Genomic DNA, 22,194 nt, shown 5'->3' with positions numbered 1-22,194 from the left:
TTTTTTTTATTTAACATTTTTATGGGGTTTATTAATCAAGCGTCGACAACAGTAAAATCGCCTCCAGGCATCGAAGGCTAATCCATGGAAATGTATTCGATTTATTAAAAACAACACACAAAACTAGTCGCAGTACATTAATCGTGAATCTAAAAATAGATATTTCTACTTGACATTCATCTAAACTAAATGTTTTACTAACTCACAAAATGCAAATGCTGCAAAGGTTCAATGTGTAACCTTCATTTATGTTCATAGTGCAACACTCATTAAAAAAAAAATATCACAAAAAGTTGTCATTTAAAAAAAAATATGTAAGTTATGTTACGATTTTGTTTCCAGTTTTCTTTTTTTTAATGCATCATAAGGTTTTTAAACAAAGCTAGCTACCTTGTTGCATTAAAATTCTTGCATCTTTTTTTTAAATTAAATGTTACACTGTCACATTTTGTTGAACTCCACCTCCGTTGGCATGATTTTAAACAAACACCAGATGCGTTTTAATATTTTAAACTAACACCAGCTGTCTTTTTGTTGTTGTTTTTTTGTTTACGTTTTTACAAATGCTAGCTCTTGTTGCATTTTCTTAAAAAAAAGAAGCTGTGTTTAGCTTAGCTGCATTGTTGTTTTTTCAACAAATTCCATCGCCGTTGTCGTTTTAATGTCAGCTGCCTTTTTGAAACAAATGCTCGTCGCTTTGTCAAGTTTTTAAAACAAGCGCCAGCTGCATTTTTTAAAACAAATTCCAGCTAAATTTTTTCATTTTTTTTTTAAACAAATGTTTGTCGTGTTCTTAAATGCTATTTGCAGTGTCATATTTTCTCCTTTTTTTTTATACAACAAACGCTAGCTGCATTGTAATTTTTTCTATCTCCAGCTGCATTTTTGCATTTTTTTATTTTTTATTTTAACAAATTTACAAACCAAAGCTAGCTTCCTTGTCGCGTTAAAAAAAAGAGTATATATATATTTTTTTAACAATTTGTAGCCTTCAGAAGGTTTTTAAACAAATGCTACAAATGCTCCCCGCGGCATGTGTTTTAAAAAGATGCTAGCTGCCTTGTCACATTTAAAAAAAAAAAAAAAGTGTTTTGTAGTTGCCTTATGAGTTTTAATTGTTTTGTTTTTGCAAAATCATGTTTTTTAATTTTTTTAGTCCAGCTGCTTGGTCATTTGCATATGGCACAGTTTTATCCACGGAGGCACCGGCATGGTTGTAAAGTCACTGCATCCTGTTGCGTTTGCGTCTGTGGTTGGCCGTTGGTGTCCTCAGCACCAGGCGAAGGTTCTGCCCACCATGTTGAAGAACAAACGGTTGGGCTCGGCCAAGAATCGGCAAAGCTTCCTGAAGGCGAGTCCGCCGAGGGGTGCGTGAGGCCGCCCTTTGGACTGGTCCAGGCACTTCTCCCTTCCGGCCTCCAGGAGGCAGTAGAACCCTTTGGTGCTGTTGTAGTGGAAGTTCTCCGGGCTGATGCGGGCGTGTAGCTCCAGGAAGTTCTCGGCCCGTCTCAGCTCGGGGTAAGGGTCACGGACCAAGGCGTCGCCGTCCACTACGTGGATCTGCTCCCTGGGGAAGACCTCCAGCCAGCGGGCCAGGTGCCGGTGGTAGAGGCTCCTCTGGAGGGCCTTGTAGTCCGGGTCCACGTGGCCCTCGTGGAGAAGAAGGTCCTCCAGAGGCCGGTAGGGTTTTTTTCGGGCCCGGCGGTTGTGCAGGACCTGGGTGTAGTCGGACACCAGCCTCTCGGCCGGGTCGCGCACGATCAGCAGCAGGCGGGCTCGTGGGTTCATGGCCCAGACCCGAGCCGGAACCTGGGGCGAGGCGAAGTAGCCGGGGGTTTTCTCCAATGTCAGCTGGCCGGGCCTGGTGAAGGGCATCTGGGAGCGGTACCAGGACAGGCCTCGCTTGTAGTGATCCTCCACGTTGAAGTAGTGCACCTGACAGCAGGAAGGGGGCGGGGCTTATTTACATAAACGATGCCAAACTTTGTGGCGGTTTGTTGTGTTGTCAGTTTTTTAAACAACGCTAGCTGCTCATTACATTTTCAGCAAATGCTAGCTGCCTTGTGACATTTATTAACAAAATTCTAGCTGCGCCAATTGCGTTATCATGTTTTTAAATAAAACATGTGTGGCTACATTTTCAACAAATGCTAGCTGCGTTGTGACATCTCCATGCAAATGTTATTTGTATGTTTACACTTAAAAAAAAACTAGCTGTGTTGTCATGCTAGCTACTGTACATTTTCACAATTTTGAACCAACAGATGGATTATCCTGTTTTTAAAATTATGCTAGTTACATTTTCACATTTATAAAACAAATGCTAGCAGCAATGTCACGTTTATAAACAAAATGTTATTAGTGTCATTCTGTTTTTTTTTAAAGAAATGCTAGTTACGTTATCACCTTTTTAAACAAATGCTAGCTTTGTTATAAATTATTATTTTTGAAACATTCCAGATGAGTCTTGACATATTTAGATAACTGATAGCTTCCTCTTCCTATTTTTAAACATACTGTATGCTAGTCGCGTTATTGCGGTTTGAAGCGAATATGATAATTTATGCAGATTCAACTTTTTATTCGTTTTTCTTTAACCCTAACCTGTTCAGTTGTAGTCTGAGCTTGTCCTACTGGACTGCTTTACACATGGGGTGATGGGAAGGCCAACCACATAGCTAAGATTATAATGAGTGATTTAGAAGCTGTTGAGGTGAACCAGAAGTCTGAGGCACATGAAAGAAACTTACTATTTAGCCTAAGGTAAAGATTTGCTAGCTAGTGATGGCGGGAATGTTTAATTCCTGGGGGTTGAAACCGCAAAGGGAAGATATTGCCATGTAAGCGCATACGTTTACATATTATTCTCCATGATGGAATTGTCGGAATGGATACGACATCAAAGAATTCACTTCACGTGCTTTTCCGTTGTACCTCTGCCTTTGCTACTTCCACATCGGGGTGCAGGTTGAGCATCTCCAGCAGGGCCCGGGTTCCTCCCTTACGCACGCCGATGATGATGGCGTCGGGCAGCCTCTGCACGCCGCCACTGTTGTTGTTGTTGTTGTTGTTGTTGTTGTTGTTGTTGTAGTTGTAGTTGTAGGACGGCGATCCGACGTCACCGGGGGAGCTCGAACCCACGACCCAGCTCACAGACAGCAGAAGTACCGGCAGCGTCCACCGCATGGCGACACACACATCGGTCAGCGGGGATGCTCGGCGTTCAGGTGAGCTGAAAGAAAAACTAAAGACGCACAAAGGCAAAGAAAAAAAAAAACGAAGTCATTTTTTGCTTACTTTGCTGAACTCCGTTTGAGAGACGTATGCTAGTTATTGGGGGGGGGGGGGGTTAAAACACATTTGATCAGTGTTTTTAGACAAATGCTAGTTAGGTTGACAAGTTGTTTTTTTAAACAAATGCTTTCAAATGTAATAAACTGCGGGCAAATCCTAGCTAGCTGTGCCATCATATTTTTCAAACATGCTCGTTGCGGTATCACATTTTTCTCAACAAACACACGTCACCTTTTTTTTTTTCCAACTTCCTGTTGTTATTGTTTTATTAATTATCACACAAGCGTAGTGTTGATATTCTCAGAAGAGGAACCTTGTCTGGTTCCACAGCAGCTAATTGCGTCTGCGGGGAGCACGGCACCCCCCCATGAAAGCTTCTCGCCCATCCCCGATGAGGCGCCGTTGGCGTCATTCATGTTGCAATATTTGCCCACTCTTGTGTTTGTGCGTGTTCTGTTTTGCCCTAGTGGAAATTGAGTTAGGACAATTGTGTGTCAATGTCCCATGTATCTGAGTATCCTATTCAGTGTAATACTTGACATACTAAGTGTACTTAATGTCCTTGTGTTCTAATAGATTTAAGTCCTTGTCTGTTTGAGTCTTAGTGTACTTGTCTCCTCGTATTTTTGTGTCCTATTGGACTAGAGTCCTTGTTTATTGTGTGCTGGTGTACTAGTGTCCTAGAGTACTTAGGTCCTAGCATTCTTGAGTGATATTAGACCTATAGCCTTGTCTTCTTTTGTCCTATCCAGGGGTGCTCAAGTTCGGTCCTCGAGAGCCCCTATCCAGCCTGTTTTCCATGTTTCCCTCCTGCAGCACAGCTGAATCTAATGCTCAGCTAATCGGCAAGCTTTGCAGAAGCCTGATAACGATCCTGATCGTGAATCAGGTGTGTTAGTGGAGAGAAACACGGAAAACAGGCTGGATAGGGGCTCTCGAGGACCGAACTTGAGCACCCCTGTCCTATACCATGTAATTTTCCGCCTTCATAAGGTAGTATCAGCCAGGGCAGTCTTTTTATTTTTATTTTTTTAAATGCATTTGTCCACTTTCCCACTTTTTTTCCCCGATGTCGCTAAATCAACAGCACCAACCCAGGAAGACAACCCAGCGATTTTTTTTTTTTTTTTGTAGTGATACCCACCTTTTCTCGTTTCATCTTTTCGCCCCCAATGAAAACACATTTTTCCTCTCTCAGCGGGGAGTCCTCGAAAGCACCGCCGCTCTTCCCTCCCACCCAAACAGACGAACCCCCTTTTAGCACAACGCCCCCACCCTCCTCCTTCCTTGTGCTAGCAGAGCAAGCTAAGATCTGGGTCAACCGTATCAAAAGCCAAACAACGGCAATTCTTAGTCGCTTTCATCTTCACTCACACACACACACAAACACACTCAGCACTTTGTCGAGTGTCAACGTTAAACGGCTCATAATGTCGACACAAGTGGAACAGTCATCTGGAACAAAATGTAGTTTTGAGGCAAGCCCCAGAAATAATCATGCAAATTAATCATGCTTTTTTTTTTTTTTTGCTAGCTAAGAATGCTAATTAGCCATTAGCAACATGTCATCTCTGTTACTATGTGCATGGAAAACACTTCTCCCTATGTTGTAGAGTTCAAATCCTTGCTATTCATGGCGGTTAGCGACAAAGCCTCGATGCAAGTATTTGCAAAAAAAAGACCAAAAACAGAACTATAAAGTACTCAAAAAAATTTTTTTTCCGGGTATGGCTAAAATGGCGCACTTGGCCATCCAGCACGAGTTGCCCCCTCCCTCGAGTCACTCTGTAAGAATTTGAGGGCCTTCGTTCGCATCAGTGAGTATCCGACGCATTCGCGACATGCATTTTCTTTTTGGCTAGTCCGTTGGTATGGTCAATTTAGAGTGCCTCGTTGTCCGCCAAGAGAAGGGTTATTTGAGCGAGTCGCAATACTAGGAATGCAACGATATCCAAACGTCAAAATACGATAAATATCACGATATGAACCTCACTATATATACGACAATATTGTGGGGAGGTTGGCGATATAAAACATTGTAAAAAAACAAGAAGAGACAAATATTGACAATAGCAGTGACAAAGAAATAGGCTTGGCCATGTCGGGCAGGTTTTTAGACATGTTGAGATGTTGAAAATATATACTGGTATGACTAAGGATTAGGGTGCGAGTGATAACCGCCGCAGTGGCCAAAATATTCCTAATTAAAATTAAACTGCACTTATAAACTAACCAGCAGAGGGTGCTAGAGCTGCACAAATGGGATACAACCGCTTCTTTTAATATCATGACATGACAACGATGATATTGTGGCAATTTTAATATTGCCGTTACTGTTACATCCCTACTAAATACTACATTGTGAATTTGTGACGACGCTAAAGAAAACGTTTTTGTGGGGTATGTAGGCAATTAATTGCCAGCGTTTGCCAAATGGTGGGCCCGCCCTTGATCATCTCACAAGCTCTCTTTGCCGTCAGCCTTTCGCATGCTTATTGACTAAAACGTCAAATTAGCACACGAGCACGTGTGTGTTTTCTCACAGTGATTACCAGGGTCCTGCACTACATTTTTAGGGGGGCTCTTTTTGGAAGGGGATAGACGACATTGATTCAGTGGTTGCGTGCTGGCTTGCGTTTCGGGGGGGGGGGGGGGGGTTCTGGAAGCACGGCCAGCTGACAGATGGAAGGGAGGAGGGGTTAAGTGTGTGTGTGGGGGGGCGGTGTTGTGTCTGGTCAATATCATCATGGACCAGCGAGCTCAATATTGTCAGGGTCAGGCCTGGATGTTTTTCTGGGTTAAATACTGCACACGTGCGAGGGTGGGGGGAACGTGACGGGAGTGCTGAAGGTTTGCCTCCCTCCTCAGGTGTGTTTTGGACTCGTGCTGGTAAAGTTTCCATGGAAACGGCTTCACAAGTGCCTCACCCCCCCCCCCCCCCCCCCCCAGGGGAGGAAGCTTGGGAAGATGAAATGAATACAAATAAAAAAGAGGAAGCCCGGCTTGACTTTCATTTCATTGGTTTGGCGGTAAGCAAGATTACGAAAAATATTATACAGAATTAATTTCAATTAAACAAGTGCAACATGTCCAACAGTTGGAGAGCAGAAAACAATAAATATAGTGACTTTTTCACTCTGAAAAAAATACAACTTTATTGCCAAAAAAATGTTGACATGTTATTCTGGTAGCCATCCAAAATCATGCAATTTGATTCTGGTAACATTTTGGTTAAGATCATGCTATGAGTCATAAGATTATATGACTTTTGACCCCCCCCCCCCCCAAACTAAACTTGCATCTTTAAAAGTAAGATTTACTGTATTTTTGAAAAATGTCCATGTGATACTTCAGATTAATATATTTTTCTTAAGGCATTTGTTTTTTAAAATATGAAATTACTTCTTTTTTTTCAAACTAACTATTCTCATGACTTTACATCTTAATTCTCATAAGATTTCTTTGTTTTTTGTCTTAAAAAATGGCTTTATTCTCATAATTGTTCAAATATTTTCCACGAAATTATCACTTTTGGTGACTTTAAATACATCTGACCGTATTCTTCAGCTTGTAAAAAAGTCTTACATTTTTAATTTTTGGGGTGTAAAAACAAAAAGTTGACTTTATTCTGACAAGATTACATTTAACAATTCTTTATTGTAAAATGAAAAATGAGTTTGTTGTCAAAATTGTAACTTTTTCAGAAAAAAATCTGACTTCTCATAAGATTTTCAACAAAACACGCTTTAAAGTCATAAGGTTATGACTTCTTAAACAAAAACAAAACAATTTTTTTTACTTCTATTCTCTTAAAAGTACAACTTTTTCTTGATAAATTCCGACTTTTTGTAAAATCACAATAAAAAAGAGTCGTCAAAAATTCTTATTTTGAAAAATCTGAGACTCTCAGACTATTTTTTGTAAGAAAAAGTACGCTTTAATGATTTGGTTATGACTTATTTTTTGTAAAAATTTCACACTCTTATTAATTTTTTTAAGATTCAATTTAAAAAAAAAATCATTGTGAGTCGTAAGATTCCATCTAAGTGACTTTTTTTTCCTCATACAAGCTCAACTTTATTGTCATCTCATCTTTTGTCCACGCATGCGAATATGAACATGTGCAATAACCACCTTGCCTTGGTGGAGGTCCGCTCTCGACACTTCTACTGTAAGCGTCATCTGTAAAATCACCCTTGGAATGAACCTTGAACTGCGGCCAGATGCTGACACAAATACTATTCTGCTCTTGTGTCCTTGAACTAAACACCATAATCCTGAGTGCCCTCGCTGTGTGCGCGCGTGTGTTGTCTGTGTGTGCGTGTGAGTTCGTATGAGCTCCACAGGGTTTGACGCGTATGCACTCTCATAAATAAAGAGCATTTATTATTCAGGCATGCTCCTCCAACTAATGTGCCTTAATGCGCCCCCAAACGGATGTAATGTACTTTTTTTGCTAGTAAGGTGGCAATGATGTGCACGCGCCCCCGCACACGCGACAAAGGTGCTTTCATGAAAATTCTAATCCAGTCTTGTTTGTAGTGATTTGCTTACATGGATGGTTCGAATCAGGGATTCTGAGCCTTAAAAGAAGTCCACAATCAAGTTGTTTTTATCAAGAAAAGAAAGTTGTAATATTTGCAGCACAATTCAGGAGAATTTTGTTTGTAGAGTAAGAAACAAGGGTGCTTTGTTGAAATGAAAAAGACGACAATTAGGTTGTATTTTCTCCCACAAGGTTATAGTCGTATTATTACGAGGAAATAGTCATTTTTAAAGGAGGAAAATTTGAAATTTTTGTCTTTTGTTAAAGCTAGGGATGTTCGACACCCTCGATACCGATACAAAGTGACGATACCATTAGTACTTATGATACATAAAATGTCCACCCCAAAAATAACAAAAATAAAATGTAATGACATGTATCCCAACTACAGCAAATTTCCTTAAAATTGAATTAAATTAATGGCAATTAAAAAAAAATACTCATAAAAGTCGCTGGCGTCCATGTCGCACATCCACAGCCATGTGTCACCCGCCTCGCTCTACCCCAGGGTGCTTTTGTCTACACGTTTGTGTTATCACACAAAATAAAAACCTCCCTCAAATAGAGGTCCCTTTTTCCCAATTAGTAAAATAAAAATGTAAATGTATTTTGCGGGTTTGACACTGTTGCCTATTCATGATCATTCAAACGTCAGCTGCTCAGCCAATTGAACTCTGTTGCTAACCAAAACAGCAGCAGCATCAGAGGCGCAGAAACAAAATGGCATCGTTTTCGACAGTTGGCAGAGGCAGCTTCCATTTGTTGAATTTTGAGTTGCATCATTCATTAAAAGTCTCTTTATTGCATTAAATTGCTCCATTATAAAAAAGGATAATAGTATCAACTTCTTTTTTTTTTTTAAGTAAAAATGTTCTGGTTGTAGAATTAAATCCAAGTTACCCAAATTGTAAGGAATTAATAAATGTAGTTTTCATGGGTTTTGATTGGCTATAATGGCTGCCACAATAGTGCAAATTTTTTTTTATTACTATGACTAAATTTACAAAATAAAGGGTGGGGGGGGGGCGATGCACCATAACTGTATTTACTGTACATGAACACAACAAACGGAATGGAAGTGAGCGCAAAATATTAGGAACAGCTCCCACTAAACCAGTAGCAAACATTACACGATTGTATTTTCATGCACACACACAAAAAAAATAAAAAGTCAGCTTGAAGGTCTTACCTGACGCTTCTTCTCCTCTGCTCTCTGCTCGTTTTTGCTTTTGCTTCGCCTCTCGTCACTGGAGCAAGTGTGTGCGTGTGTGCGTGCGCGTGCGGCAAATGGAGCGACTTCGCTTTGTGCCGCCACTGACACCGACTTGCTGAGCGTGCGATGCTGCCGCTGACTGGGAGGCAGGGAAAGTGTGTGTGTGATCTCACGCGCGCGCACACACTCTCACGCGCACGCCTCGGGGAAACACCCCCTCTCTTTTCCTCCGTTCTACCTCTTGTCTTTCATTTCCGTCACATCAGCTCTGTTTTTTCCCCCCCTTTTCACCACCAATTTGCTTCCCAGTTTTTAATGTTTTTTTTTTCTTTTTGTTTATCATCATGCGCACGCACGCACGTATACACCCTCCTCTTCCTCCTCTAGTATGCTGGGGCGAGTCCCCACCGTCATAAATAAGTTAGAGAGCGTTAGAACAAAACAACACAAAGGCACCAATTTTTTTTTAAAAAAAGCATTTTTGACTGCCTGTCACTTTTTTTTTTTGTATTGTCCTCATAAAGTATCTCGGGGAAAAAAACGGAGTCCTCCCTAATGTACACCCAATTTCCAGTTTTGTTTTTAATGGAACTGATTTTGATCCGCGTACACAAAAACGTGACATCAAATGGATATAAACAAATACTCTGGGGTTCACTGTACAGTGAAAACTCGATTTAACGGAATAATAGTGGGTTGGGGTGTTTCCTTAAATTGAAATGTGCTTTTTTTTTCTTCCCGTAACCTAAAAATGTGACAAAAGGATTATAAATGAATATAAATAAAAGATGTAAACTGTGAAAAGTTTTCAAATCTATCCAAACATAGATATGAATGGGTAGCCATGTTCCACACACATTAGATGACAAGCAAAAAAATATAAAAAGAGTGTGAGAACTGAATTTATGTCTTTATATTTGAAGCCAATTTCAAAGTAAAACTCAATTAATCTCTATCTTCCAGCTTTGTTGTGTTTCCTTACCCAGAAGGTGAATGTGGGGGGAAAAAAATATGTGAATTGGAACAATATTAGCACAAAACCTTCAGTCTTCAAAACATTTTAGAAAAAGCCTACTGGAGCATCTAAAGTTTATATGGGGTTCATCAGAGACGATGTAAAATGTCCCAGATGTGTGACACTAGCTCCCAGTTTGAATGGGATAATTTCTGAACACAGCTACATCCCCAGTTATAAGAGGGTGTGCACACTTATGCAACATAATCTCTGTTGTTTTACAGTACTTCCTTCCTTGAATTTTTTTTGTAATTGAGTTGCAGAGGTTATAGGTCACATTAACTGTCGATTAAAAACAAAAAGATTTTCTTGGTTTTATTGTTCTTAACTCATTTACTGCCATAAATTCATTAAAATAAAGATGATTAAAAATTAAGGGTGACAGGCGATTCCATTTTTTAATCGTAATTAATCGCATGACTTCACTAGTTAACTCACGATTAATCACACATTTTATGTTTGTTCTAAATGTAAAATAACAAATTCTAGGTTTTCATACTCTTGTTAACAAAAGTGGAAACAATTTTGAACTAATAGAAATAGTTCAAATGAAATGTTCACGTTTTAGCCGTCAATGGCAGAGAATTAATAATAATAATTTTTATTCGGAGCGTCAGGCAATTACATTTTTTAATCCTAATTAATTGCATGACTTCACTAGTTAACTCACGATTAATCAAACATTTTATATCTTTTCTAAATGTACAATAAAAAAAAAATCTAGGTTTTCATACTCTTGTTAACAAAAGTGAAGAAAAAAAAAAGCTTAACTAATAGAAATAGTTCAAATGAATTTTTTACGTTTTAGCCGTCAATGGCAGAGAATTAATAATAATAATTTTTATTCGGAGCGTCAGGCAATTACATTTTTTAATCCTAATTAATTGCATGACTTCACTAGTTAACTCACGATTAATCAAACATTTTATATCTTTTCTAAATGTACAATAAAAAAAAAATCTAGGTTTTCATACTCTTGTTAACAAAAGTGAAGAAAAAAAAAAGCTTAACTAATAGAAATAGTTCAAATGAATTTTTTACGTTTTAGCCGTCAATGGCAGAGAATTAATAATAATAATTTTTATTCGGAGCGTCAGGCAATTACATTTTTTAATCCTAATTAATTGCATGACTTCACTAGTTAACTCACGATTAATCAAACATTTTATATATTTTCTAAATTTACAATAAAAAAAAATCTAGGTTTTCATACTCTTGTTAACAAAAGTGAAGAAAAAAAAAAAGCTAAACTAATAGAAACAGTTCAAATGAATTTTTGACGTCTATAGCCGTCAATGGCAGTGAATGAGTTAATAACAAAAACCTGGCACTTGCACAGGGGTGTGTAGACTTTTTCTACCCACCGTAATGATATTGACCAATGAATGAGTAGCATTTGCTGGAAGTGATTATGCTAAATATCTATGTTTTGCCCCCCAAGAAAGCACAAAAGCTCTCCACCAGCTGAAACGCGCCGTTGTGCGACGTTTCTATACGGGCCGCTGGGAAGATTTTCTTCCCAAAATAAAAAGCGCACCCCCCCCCCCCCAAACCCCCCAAGGAGGAGGGGGTACGCTCGCCCCGGGACCCCCGAGAGACGTTCCAGCGCCCCCCCCCCCGCCCCCTTTCTTCCCGTTTCTCGCTGGAGTGGCAAAATGTCTTCTCCCGCTTCCTGCTTCTCAGCCTTTGACGACGACATGTTGGCACACCTCGTGTGTCCTTGCTCGACAAAACAATTTGGTGCTGGCTCGGCCCCCCCGTCGGGCGAGCAAGGGGGGTGTTGCTGCGAAATAAGCGTGCGTAATTTGCTCCAAACCGGCAGCCCGTTATACTTCTTCTGCTTTTTTTTTATACCATGGGCAGCTGAGCGAGAGGAGATAAAGACACAATGAAACGGTGCGAGATGCTCACGCAGGCCTCATTACACGCTTGTCAGAAGGGTTTTCTCGCAGGCGTTGCTGACGCTGGCTTGATTTGCTGTCTGTTGATGTTTGCTTCTCATGGCAACTCTTTGAATATGATATTTTGGACTTTCTTCTATTTTTGTTTTCGAATTTTCAAACCTTCTGACATTGTATTCAAAATGTCAGCCCCCCCCCCCCCAAAAAAAGCCACTTTCACTTAGCAACACGAAAGTGGGTCGGCATGTCGACTATGAGGAGACCTGCAAACATGTTCCGAGAACAAATTCCCCAAAACGCACAAAAAAAAGATGCCATTTTGATTTAAAGAGACCAACTTTGCTCAGTTTGACGCATTGAAATTATATTTGAAAATCTAAAAAGCCAGTTTCCTTTAGCAACATAGAATTATCTATTTTGAGTAGACCCACAAAAAAGTCTTAAGAAGACACAGGATGGTTGTCATTTTTATTTGAAGCACACGTTTTTACTCCTTAGCACTCGCTGGAATTATTTAAAAAGTCTGCCCCCAGAGCCAGTTTCCCTTAGAACATGAACTTAAGAATTGCAAAAAGTCACAAGAGGTCATGTCTGAAAAAACGGATTCTCAGTGGATAACGAGGCATCTCTTTTAAATGACATAGCTTGACCCTTTCATTTATACTGGTTGTAAATTGTATAAATGTAAACAAATCCAATTGACGAGCCTTAAGTTCTAGACGGGGCATTTGTGAGTGATGTCTGTGCTGGGGTTTCCATTTAAGTGGTGCCACGAGGCCAGAGTGTGAGCAGCAGGTCAAGTGTGAACATTGGTTTAATAATTTAGTGTATGATGGGCAAGCACTCGTCAGTAGGAGCGCATGAAGAATGAATGGCCCTCCCCAATGGAATACTGGATGTACTTTTTTGTTTGTTTTTGCCTTTGTTTCACGCACAAACAGACATTTATCCACATTTATCCTGTCTTAAAACCCCAATTTCAAACTCAAACATGAAAACCGTAAAACTGACTTGAAGTCCTCATTTGAAACCCTAACATTGGCCCGAAAACCCAACCCAAATTTGAAACCAGGCTTGAAATGCTGATTTAAAGCCCCAATTTGGGTTTGAAAACCCTAAATTGAAACCATAACAGTAACCCTTGTTGAAATTCCTAAATGTGGCTTTAAGTTCTAATTTAAAGATACAAGTACAGCTCCATACGTAAAAATGATCAAATAAAAAAATAAAATAAAGAGCAAATCCAGGTTTTCGACTGCTAACCGGAAGTATTCTTATTCATTTCCGGGTTACTCAGCGACAAACATTGGATGTTGCTAGCAGTGAAACTTCCTGTGCATTTTACAGGTATGTTGCTTCTCTTTTAAATGTATTTGTCATTAACTACAAATGTGTTAGTCTACCAGTACGTTTATTAATTGCCAAGTTGTTCGGCGTGTTCCGCCGGACCACGAAAGCCCGGCCAAGCTAATATGCTAACCAGCATAAAAAACCAGCCCACGAAACAGGGTCTCTTTGTTTCCTCACCCCAAATAAACTCGTTTTTTATTTTAATTGATTCCCACTTAACTTTATTGATCATAAAGGCTCGCACTACAAGTTAAATTTTTTATAACAAATAACAGCACTAATGATGGTATTCCTGCATGTTTTCAATTCAAATCCAACTTTATTGATAACCAGGTTGCTTGGTTTCATGAGGCTATAAAAAAAAATAGATGATTATTTTTGAACGATAGATTTATTTTTAAGCAATGATCATCTGTGTATTTGGTTTAATATAATTTAATGGAATAGAGTTAACCGCTTCTGACACTGACTTTGCTTTTTGTTCTTTATCATATATTTTTGGAATGAACTTTCCTCCACTGTCATAAAAGTGCGTTCTGGTGATTATATTTAATTGATTTGTTGGTCTTTTAGGTAACAGGAGTCAGATGGTTATGGAAGACAATGGACCACATGACAGCGAATAAGAGTCAGGCATGGGCAAGCCAGATGGACTGGTCTGCAGTCTCCATGCAAAGCCCCCTCCTCAACACACAGTCCAGCCGGGACCCTTTGCCGCCCTACAGCCACCCACAGGTGCCCAGTGACAGCTTCCTGCGCACGCTGGCGTCCATGTCGCACATCCACAGCCATGTGTCACCCGCCTCGCTCTTCGCCAGTGCGCCCTTTGCCCCGCCGCAGCCTATGGATGCCCGAGAAAAGCTCGGATCACTGCAAACCGGCCACCGAGCCCAAATGGCGACCAGCTGTGCGCCGCCATCCGGCATGCCCTCCTCCTCCACGCCCTCCTCCTCCACACAGCCGTCTTTTCAGTCACCCTCCTCTTCAGGCTCTTTTCAGCGCAGCGAGGCGTCTGCTGCTCAAAGCCAAACCTCAACGGCTCCCCCTGTGGCAACTCAGCAGATAGACTCGGTGCACTGTCGAGGTAATTCTATATATATATATTTTAGGTCACTTCTTTATAAATGTACTCTTAAGAACATATTGATGTAGAAAAACTTACATTTTGTCTCCTTGCAGCCTTGAATGACTCTGATCATCCTGATAAAGATGCATCAGTTCCAACACCGGTGAGGAAAATGGCGGCGCTTTTATTTTACATCGTAACACTATTATTGCTGCAGCTCTCGTGTTGGAGCTCATTTTTGATTGCATAATGAATTCATAAAAAATGCTTCTCCCTTTTTCCTAGTGGGTAACAAAACGTTCTATGGTTTTGCGTCAGCGTTCGCTTTTACTCAAACAGCTGTCGGAGTTGGACAAACTGGTGAGTGTTTTGTGTGTGCGTGTGCGCGCGCGGTGGCTGGGTTTTTCTGACTTCTGCCCCTCCCATTTAGCTGGAATCATTGCCTCCAGAAGACGACGCCTCCGAGAAGTCGCCTCACGTGGCCGCCCAGGCAATTAAACCTGATTTTATTGCTCATTGTCGTCACATGAACATGTTGATGTAGTCAAACTCTTGTCGCTTCAGTCGCCTCCGCACATGGACGAGTCGCCACCGCGCCAAAGCGAGACGGCACACAAAGTCGAGGTAGGTGGTTCATCAAATGCACTTCCGGATTTCACGCCAGCGTTCAAACGCATGCTGTCTTTTTTTCTTTTTTTTTCTTTTCTTTCTTTCCCCCCCTTTTTTTTTTGTTTTTTTTTCTTTTCTTTCTTTTTTTTCCTTTTTTTTTCTTTTTTTTCTGGATGCGTGCTGTCTTTTTGTTAGCCGGAGTGGTACACGTCGTCAGAGGGCCCAACGCCACCGCCACCGCCACCGCCACCGTTGGACGACGAGCATCCCGAAGAAGATGACGACGACGACTTGACAGAAGACTGGCCGTGTGCGGAGGATGCAACTCGGCTTGTAGGATGACATGTTGCATGTGTTTCTCAATTGTTTTATAACTTGTCTGCTCAAATGGACACATTTCTAGTATTTTGGTTAACTCGTTTAGTTAGGCTGGAAACGTCAGATGCGATTTCTACTAACTTGCCACAGTATTATTATTATTTTAATTATTTATTAATTTTTACAGCCGGACAGCTTGATTTCTTGTATATGGAGAAGGAAAGATCATTTCAGTGATTATCATGAACAAAATTATCACAATACAAACATTTTTTTTATGCAGATAACACTTTCCGGAAATATAAAATTTTGATTTATTAAACCCTACAGTCCAAGGCATGACTGTACAAATCAGCAACCCTTTGTAGTTTTTGACCATTTTTGGAGCCGTTCACTGCGATGATGTTCTCTTTCTCCAGGAAAAACGCTCCGCCGAATCTACGGACAATAGCTCTGTTTTCGACGACAGTGACGTGTCTGACGCGCTGTCGGACTTCGGAGAAGAAATCAAGCCCCCCTCGAGCGGATCCCCTCGCAGCCCCAGCGTGTCCGCGTGCAGCACGAAAAGGCCACGCCGAGTTTCGCTCGGCGCCGAGCCGCGAGAAGCCAAGACGGAGTGGAGCCTGTTGAAGAACGTGAAGGTGTGCTCAATTTCAAATGACTTAATATCCAGGGAGACTTTGATAAGTTTACAGGGGAAGTCGACCTGAAACATTTCTTGACAATAATATGTTATATGTGACCTCGCTAGTCTAAACATAACATTTTGATGAATTTTGCATTTGTGGAATGTGAGTTATGTTTCAAAATCCAGCCGTTTTTTATGCATCTCAGGGGGTGGCCATTTTGCCATTTGTTGTCGACTGAAGATGACATCACAGTTGCTCAGGCAACGGCCAATCACAGCTCAGCGGTTTTCTGAAGCTGAGCTGTGATTGGTTGTTACTTAGGCCTGAGCAACTGCGACGTCATTTTCAGTCGACAGAAAGTGGCAAAATGGCGGCCTTCTGAAATTGATAAAAACTGCTGGATTTTGCTGCTTGACTCGTATTGAATGACAATCACATTTATTGTTTACATTATAAACAGCAAACGCATACCTGCAAGTGTGAAAGAAAAAACTAAAATTGGGCAACAAGCCGCGTGATCCCACCTTTATCACATGCCTAACAGCAGTTAGCGACGACAAATTAACACGCACACACATATAGGAAGAGCCACTCGAACAAAAAAGCTTACTCTCCCACCGCCCAAAATCCCTCAATCACACTATACAGTTCAGCAGTTGTCTAACATTTTTTCAAATAACATCATATAACATTACACATTTTTTTTTATACTTAAACATTAGAATTTTTTTTTTTTTTTATCAAACCCGTTCTCCCCACGCACGCACCTCTTTGTAGGCAGACGCCATCTGAAACCGCAGGGGAACAACGACAGTATAGCCCCCATTCTTTCAAAATAAAAGCTCTAACTGACTAAAACACGGGAAGTAACCAAAATAAAACCACGACTGTTCAATAATAATCCAATTGAAATATCAAATGAAACGATGCAATAATTTTGGAGAGACATTTTCAAAAATCTTTTTTCTATCTGTTATACATGAACACAATATTAATCAGAATACCATATTTAGACCAGTGGGGCTGCATAGAACATATTCCTGTTTTGTCAAAACAATTGTTTGGGTTGACTTCCCCTTTGCCTCATTCACTCTGTTTTCGTTTTATCAATAATCACATTCCTGGTGAAAACATGACAAGAAGAGCTTGTTCCATCCATCATGGCCCTGATTGATCTCTTATACTCTGTTGCTGTTGTTTATTGAAATAACTGCCATTGCATTAAGCGACCTCTTCAGGTCAGAGGCTGCATCAAAAGCCTTCTCTATGCTCTCGCATAAAACAAACAAAAACATCTAAATACGTTTTTGGGACCATGGCAATATTTAAAAAATGTCTCTGTTTTTTGGGAGCAAATGAGTTAAAGCAAGTCACATATGAGAGACTTTCGATTTATCGGCTTCTCTGTCAAGGTGTGCGCAATGAAGCAAAGCCAGAAGAGCCGCAAGCGAGTTTACCGGCGGAACTACTGCTTATTTTGCTCCAAGCCTGTCCTCAAGATGTCCAGGCACCTGGAACACAAACACAGTCACAAGGAGGAAGTGTCGGCCGCCTTGCGCTTCCCCAAAGGCTCCCGAGAGAGACAGAAAGTGTGGAACCAGCTCATCAACGAGGGGAACTACGTGCACAACAAGCAAGTGCTGAGGACCGGCGTGGGGCAGCTGGCGGCGCGGAAAAGACCCAAGAAGACGGGCCAGGCGCAGGACTTCCTGCACTGTTTGCACTGTCGAGGCCTGTACATGAAGAGGAACCTGGCGTGCCACATGAAGCGTTGCCCGGAACGGCAGGAGAAGGAGGACGACGAGGCACGCGTCGCAGGGCAGGTACGCGTGGAGACTCGCTGCGCCCTGGAGACCATGGGCGACCTCGGCATCAGCGCCGGCTTCCGCGCCATCCTGTCGCAGATGATCTACGACGACGTGACGCGCCTCATCATCAGGGAGCCCGTCCTGCTGGACTACGGCGAGGACATGTTGGCGCAGTACGGCGCCGACGGCAAGCGGCAGGAGTACATGCGGCAGAACCTGCGACAGATGGCTCGGCTGGTCCTGGAGGCCTGGAAAAGGACGCCGCTGAGGAGGCTGGAGGATTTCTTCGTCCCCGAGAGCTTCCCGCACGTGGTGGCCGCCGTCAACGTCCTGGCCGGCTACGACGCCGCCGGCCGCACGTACAGCGCGCCTTCGCTGGCCATCAAGCTGGGTTACTCCCTCCAGAAGGTGTGCCGCATCGTCCAGGAGAGGGCGCTGGAGCGCAGAGACTTCCACCTGGCTGAATCGGCGAAGAACTTCCTGGTTGTCCACAGGAAGCAGTGGGCTAAGATGATCTCCTCGGGCGCTTTGTCGGTTCTGCGGAAAAACAAAAGGAGATCCAGGGAGAAAGTGCCGGACGCCCAAGACGTGAAGAGGCTGAGCTTCCACGTCGAGAAAGTTTACCTTCTCGCCGAGGAGAAGTTCCGAGCAGAGCCCTCAGCGGAAACGTACGACGCTCTGGCCAGGGTGATCGTGGCTCGGATTGTTCTCTTCAACAGGAGGCAAACCAGCGAGGTGTCCTCTTTACCGCTTGCCGCGTTGAAGTCCGTCAAGAAGCCTCACCCGCAGCAGAACTTGGACTTATTGGTGGGCGAGCTGGAGAGGAGCATGTGTAGCGTCTTCAGCAGACTGGAGATCCGCTCCAAGTGCGGCCGCATGGTCCCAATCCTGCTCAAACCGCACTTCCTGTCCACGCTGGAGCTGCTGGCGGGGGCCCGCGAGGCCTGCGGCGTCCCCGCCAAGAACACCTTCCTGTTCGGACGGCCGCACACGCTCGCCGCCTATCGCGGCTCCATTTGCGTGCGGATGTTCATCAAAGACGGCGGCGTCAGGAAGCCCGGCGCGCTGACGACGGCCGGCATTCGCAAGCACCACGCCGCCATGCTGCAGCTCATCAGTCTGGACCCCGCCGAGGCGCAGCTCATCCTGGGGTGCAACAATCGGGTGAAGAGCCTTCGAGATAACATCCAGGTGGAGCTTAAAGACATCGGCCTGGACCCTGAAGGTGAGGACCAGTCTGACTGGATTCTGTTTGATGCCAAACTACTCAGCGATTTATATATTCTATGATTAAAATAAAATAAAAAATTGGGGGGGGGGGTGATAACCAACCAATCCATCCATTCTGAAACGCTCATGTTGGTATTCATATTAGATGTTTTTGTGCTCAATCAAGAGTATTGCTTTGGCGCCATCTCGTGGCATCTTGGTGCCAAGGAATTATAATGCAGAAGTAAGTTGAGGCGGGTCATTACACAAAGTAGAGCTTTGCTGCTATTTTGTGGCTTGCTAGTACCAAGAAAGTATTTTTGAAGTGAGCCAAGTATGTTATTATTTTTTTCTATTTATTTTTACTGTGAAACCCTTGATGTGTATACAGTAGTTGTATTTTTTAAAGTTTTTATTCTAAATGTAATTTATTTGATTTGATCTTTCTTTGTAAATGCTTTAATATATACAAATACATTTTTACCATTTCATTTTTAATCAGAGTAAAATATTACTTTTTAATTTATTTGTGTAGAATTTAGCACATACAAATGCATATTTATCATTTTAATTCTGATTAGTATTGAAATAAAATTAATGTCAGAATGCTTTTATATCATTTATTGCAGAGGCCTTAATATGTAATGTAATTCATTATTTTACGTATTTAATTTAGTTTGATAGGAGGCTTTTATGTGTATTGTCCCCCTTTTTAACTCATTCACTGTCGTAAATTAATTTTTAAAAAACATAAAAAATTTGGGGCAAGATGCGCTTAATTTTTTTAAATTGTAATTAATCGCATGACTTCACTAGTTAACTCGCGATTAATCACATATTTCATATCTGTTCTAAATGTTCAATAAAAAAAATCTAGGTTTTTAATACTCTTGTTAACAAAAGTGGATTTTTTTAAAAATAGAAATAGTTCAAATTAATTTTTGACGTTTATAGCCGTCAATGGCAGTGAATGAGTTCATTCGATTTATATTTTCTTTTATTAATGTGATTTCGTAATGATCTTTTAGGCCTAAACGCAGCACCATCACTGTGTGGAGAAGTGCCGCCATTTGCATCATGGGAGCACACCGAGTCCTTCAGTGGATTGTCTGGCACACAAGCGACCAATTCAACAGCGTCCCAGTGGCCGGCAAAAGGTAAGAAAGTTGCCGTGTGATCATTTGGCCTGGTCCTGACCAATCTTAGAATAGTTTGGGAGTAGTCATTTGTATTAGTTTTGATTTTATGTTTTGACTTTGTTTTTTTTTTTTACATTCAGCTGGTTCACCAATCAGCAAGCATAAGTGGAGCGACAGAGAGGTCGCCGCCGTGGAGAGGCACATGATGTGCCTCATCCGAGACCACAAGGTGCCTCAGAAGCTCGACTGTCTGCGCTGTCTGGAGGCCGAGCCGCAAGCCCTGGCACGGCGCTCCTGGAAGGTCATCAAGGACTACGTGAGGAACCGGATCACTGCCCTTAAAAGACAAGCCAAGCCCTCGGAGTGCAGATGACGCTGCAGTATTTTTCACACCCGTAACCTTTGTTTCTATCTGTAATTATTGATTTTTTTTTTCAATAAATATTTACAGGTGTTGATTAGTGTCTCCTATTTTTATTCTTCCTGTTAGTAATTCAGAAGAGATTGGGTACGAAATCTGTCTATTGGGGAAAAGCCATGAATAATTGGAATGAGTTACCCGAAAGGTGGTTCAAATTGCGTATAGCCACAAGATGGCAGCAAAGTACTTGAAACAAAAGATAAGTATACAGTAGTTAATTCAACACAAATCAAATTAACGCGAGGTTCACCGATTGTGCAGTTTTCACTATTATATTAGTTAAAATTGGTAAAACAAATACGAGTAGTATTACAAGTAAGTATAAAAGTTTTGGGTACACTTCAGAAAGGATGGCGTTACATAGCCGTTGAATTGGGAATGCTTTATTTTCAATTCCTTCAACAGACGATATGGATATGCAAGAAGAACATTAGGCAATATTGCCATCTAGGGGTAGATATGGAGGTAAATTTGGTGCAAAACTAACTTGTGCAAAAAATGTGTACCTGTAGAAAAAAGTCTAAATTTGTATCTGTAAAAGTCGTGATTTGTATCTGTAAAAAAAATGTGTGCCTGTAAAAAAAAAAATTGTGTCTGTAAAAGAAATGTGTACCTGTAAAAAAAAAAATTGTGTCTGTAAAATAAATTTGTACCTGTAAAAAAAAAAATGTGTATGTGTAAAACAAATTTGTATCTGTAAAAACAAATTTGTACCTGTAAAAGTCATGATTTGTATCTGTACAAAAAATTTTTTGTACCTGTACAAAAACTATAAATTTGTATCTGTAAAAGTTGTGATTTGTACCTGTAGAAATGACAACTTGTAGTCAAAGAAGTCGCCACTAGGAGTCACAAGTGGGTTTTCTGCTGCTGTCCAGTGACGTGAGTTTTGCCCCATTTATCTCGCTACAAAAGGTGCAAAACTGATTCGTACTTGTAGAGCGCCGTGATTTGTACTTGTAAAGAAGGGGGCGGGCTCTGGTGTAATGAAGGGTTGTTTTGACCAATCAAGTGAGAAGGATTTGAGCGGATTGGAGCGCAACCTCATTGGTTTAGCGAACGACGGTGGCGGGACTCGCGGAAGGATACAAGCAGGACACATCGTCGCCAACCAACATACATATTAAGAATACTTCAGTCGACTGAAGTATTCTTCCTCAACATACATATTAAGAATACTGAAGTATTCTTCCTCAACATATATATTAAGAAGTATTCTTAAGAAGTATACAAAATTTTTTTTGTACAGATACAAATCATGACTTTTACAGGTACAAATTTGTTTTTACAGATACAAATTTGTTTTACACATACACATTTTTTTTTTTACAGGTACAAATTTATTTTACAGACACAATTTTTTTTTTTACAGGTACACATTTCTTTTACAGACACAATTTTTTTTTTTACAGGCACACATTTTTTTTACAGATACAAATCACGACTTTTACAGATACAAATTTAGACTTTTTTCTACAGGTACACATTTTTTGCACAAGTTAGTTTTGCACCAAATTTACCTCCATAGGTAGACACTGTCACTTATGTGCAGTATTTAATACAATTTATGTTTGTAATTGTTGCATGTATTTTCTGTTTAAACCTAGGCGGAGTGGTAAAACAGTAGCTGGGCCTGCAACAGTCACTGTGATTCTTATATTTGATTTAAATAATGC

General features: G+C 41.1%; 2 protein-coding genes across 4 annotated transcripts; one reads left to right on the top strand and one right to left on the bottom strand.

Annotated features, from left to right (window-relative positions):
* On the bottom strand, positions 1 to 9,208 carry hs3st1l2 (heparan sulfate (glucosamine) 3-O-sulfotransferase 1-like 2). Of its 2 annotated transcripts, XM_086075352.1 has the most exons (4): positions 9,030 to 9,208; positions 3,096 to 3,244; positions 2,935 to 3,065; positions 1 to 1,935 (listed from the first exon to the last, which is right to left on the bottom strand). In XM_086075352.1, the coding sequence occupies exons 2-4, from the start codon at positions 3,184 to 3,186 to the stop codon at positions 1,270 to 1,272; spliced, it is 888 nt and encodes a 295-aa protein (XP_085931478.1). In that variant the 5' UTR covers positions 3,187 to 3,244; positions 9,030 to 9,208; the 3' UTR covers positions 1 to 1,269. The 2 variants fall into 2 exon arrangements, with proteins under 2 accessions (XP_085931478.1, XP_085931477.1); XM_086075351.1 differs by having other exon boundaries at positions 2,935 to 3,244; positions 9,030 to 9,207.
* Positions 3,082 to 20,555, top strand: LOC147173323 (uncharacterized). 2 transcript variants are annotated; one of them, XM_086075216.1, is made up of 11 exons: positions 3,082 to 3,227; positions 13,893 to 14,403; positions 14,499 to 14,548; positions 14,671 to 14,745; positions 14,816 to 14,875; positions 14,950 to 15,009; positions 15,190 to 15,327; positions 15,732 to 15,953; positions 17,354 to 18,974; positions 19,987 to 20,115; positions 20,238 to 20,555. In XM_086075216.1, exons 1-11 carry the CDS (start codon positions 3,213 to 3,215, stop codon positions 20,468 to 20,470), a joined length of 3,114 nt encoding a protein of 1,037 aa, XP_085931342.1. In that variant the 5' UTR covers positions 3,082 to 3,212; the 3' UTR covers positions 20,471 to 20,555. The 2 variants fall into 2 exon arrangements, with proteins under 2 accessions (XP_085931342.1, XP_085931341.1); XM_086075215.1 differs by lacking the exon at positions 3,082 to 3,227 and adding an exon at positions 13,257 to 13,316.
* The last annotated feature ends 1,639 nt before the right edge of the window (positions 20,556 to 22,194 follow it).

This window comes from Leptonotus elevatus, chromosome 5 (assembly GCF_054856555.1).
Source record: "Leptonotus elevatus isolate MCC_2025b chromosome 5, RoL_Lele_1.0, whole genome shotgun sequence".
NCBI classification, from domain to species: Eukaryota; Metazoa; Chordata; class Actinopteri; order Syngnathiformes; family Syngnathidae; genus Leptonotus; species Leptonotus elevatus.
This window is presented reverse-complemented; position numbering and strand designations above follow the sequence as displayed.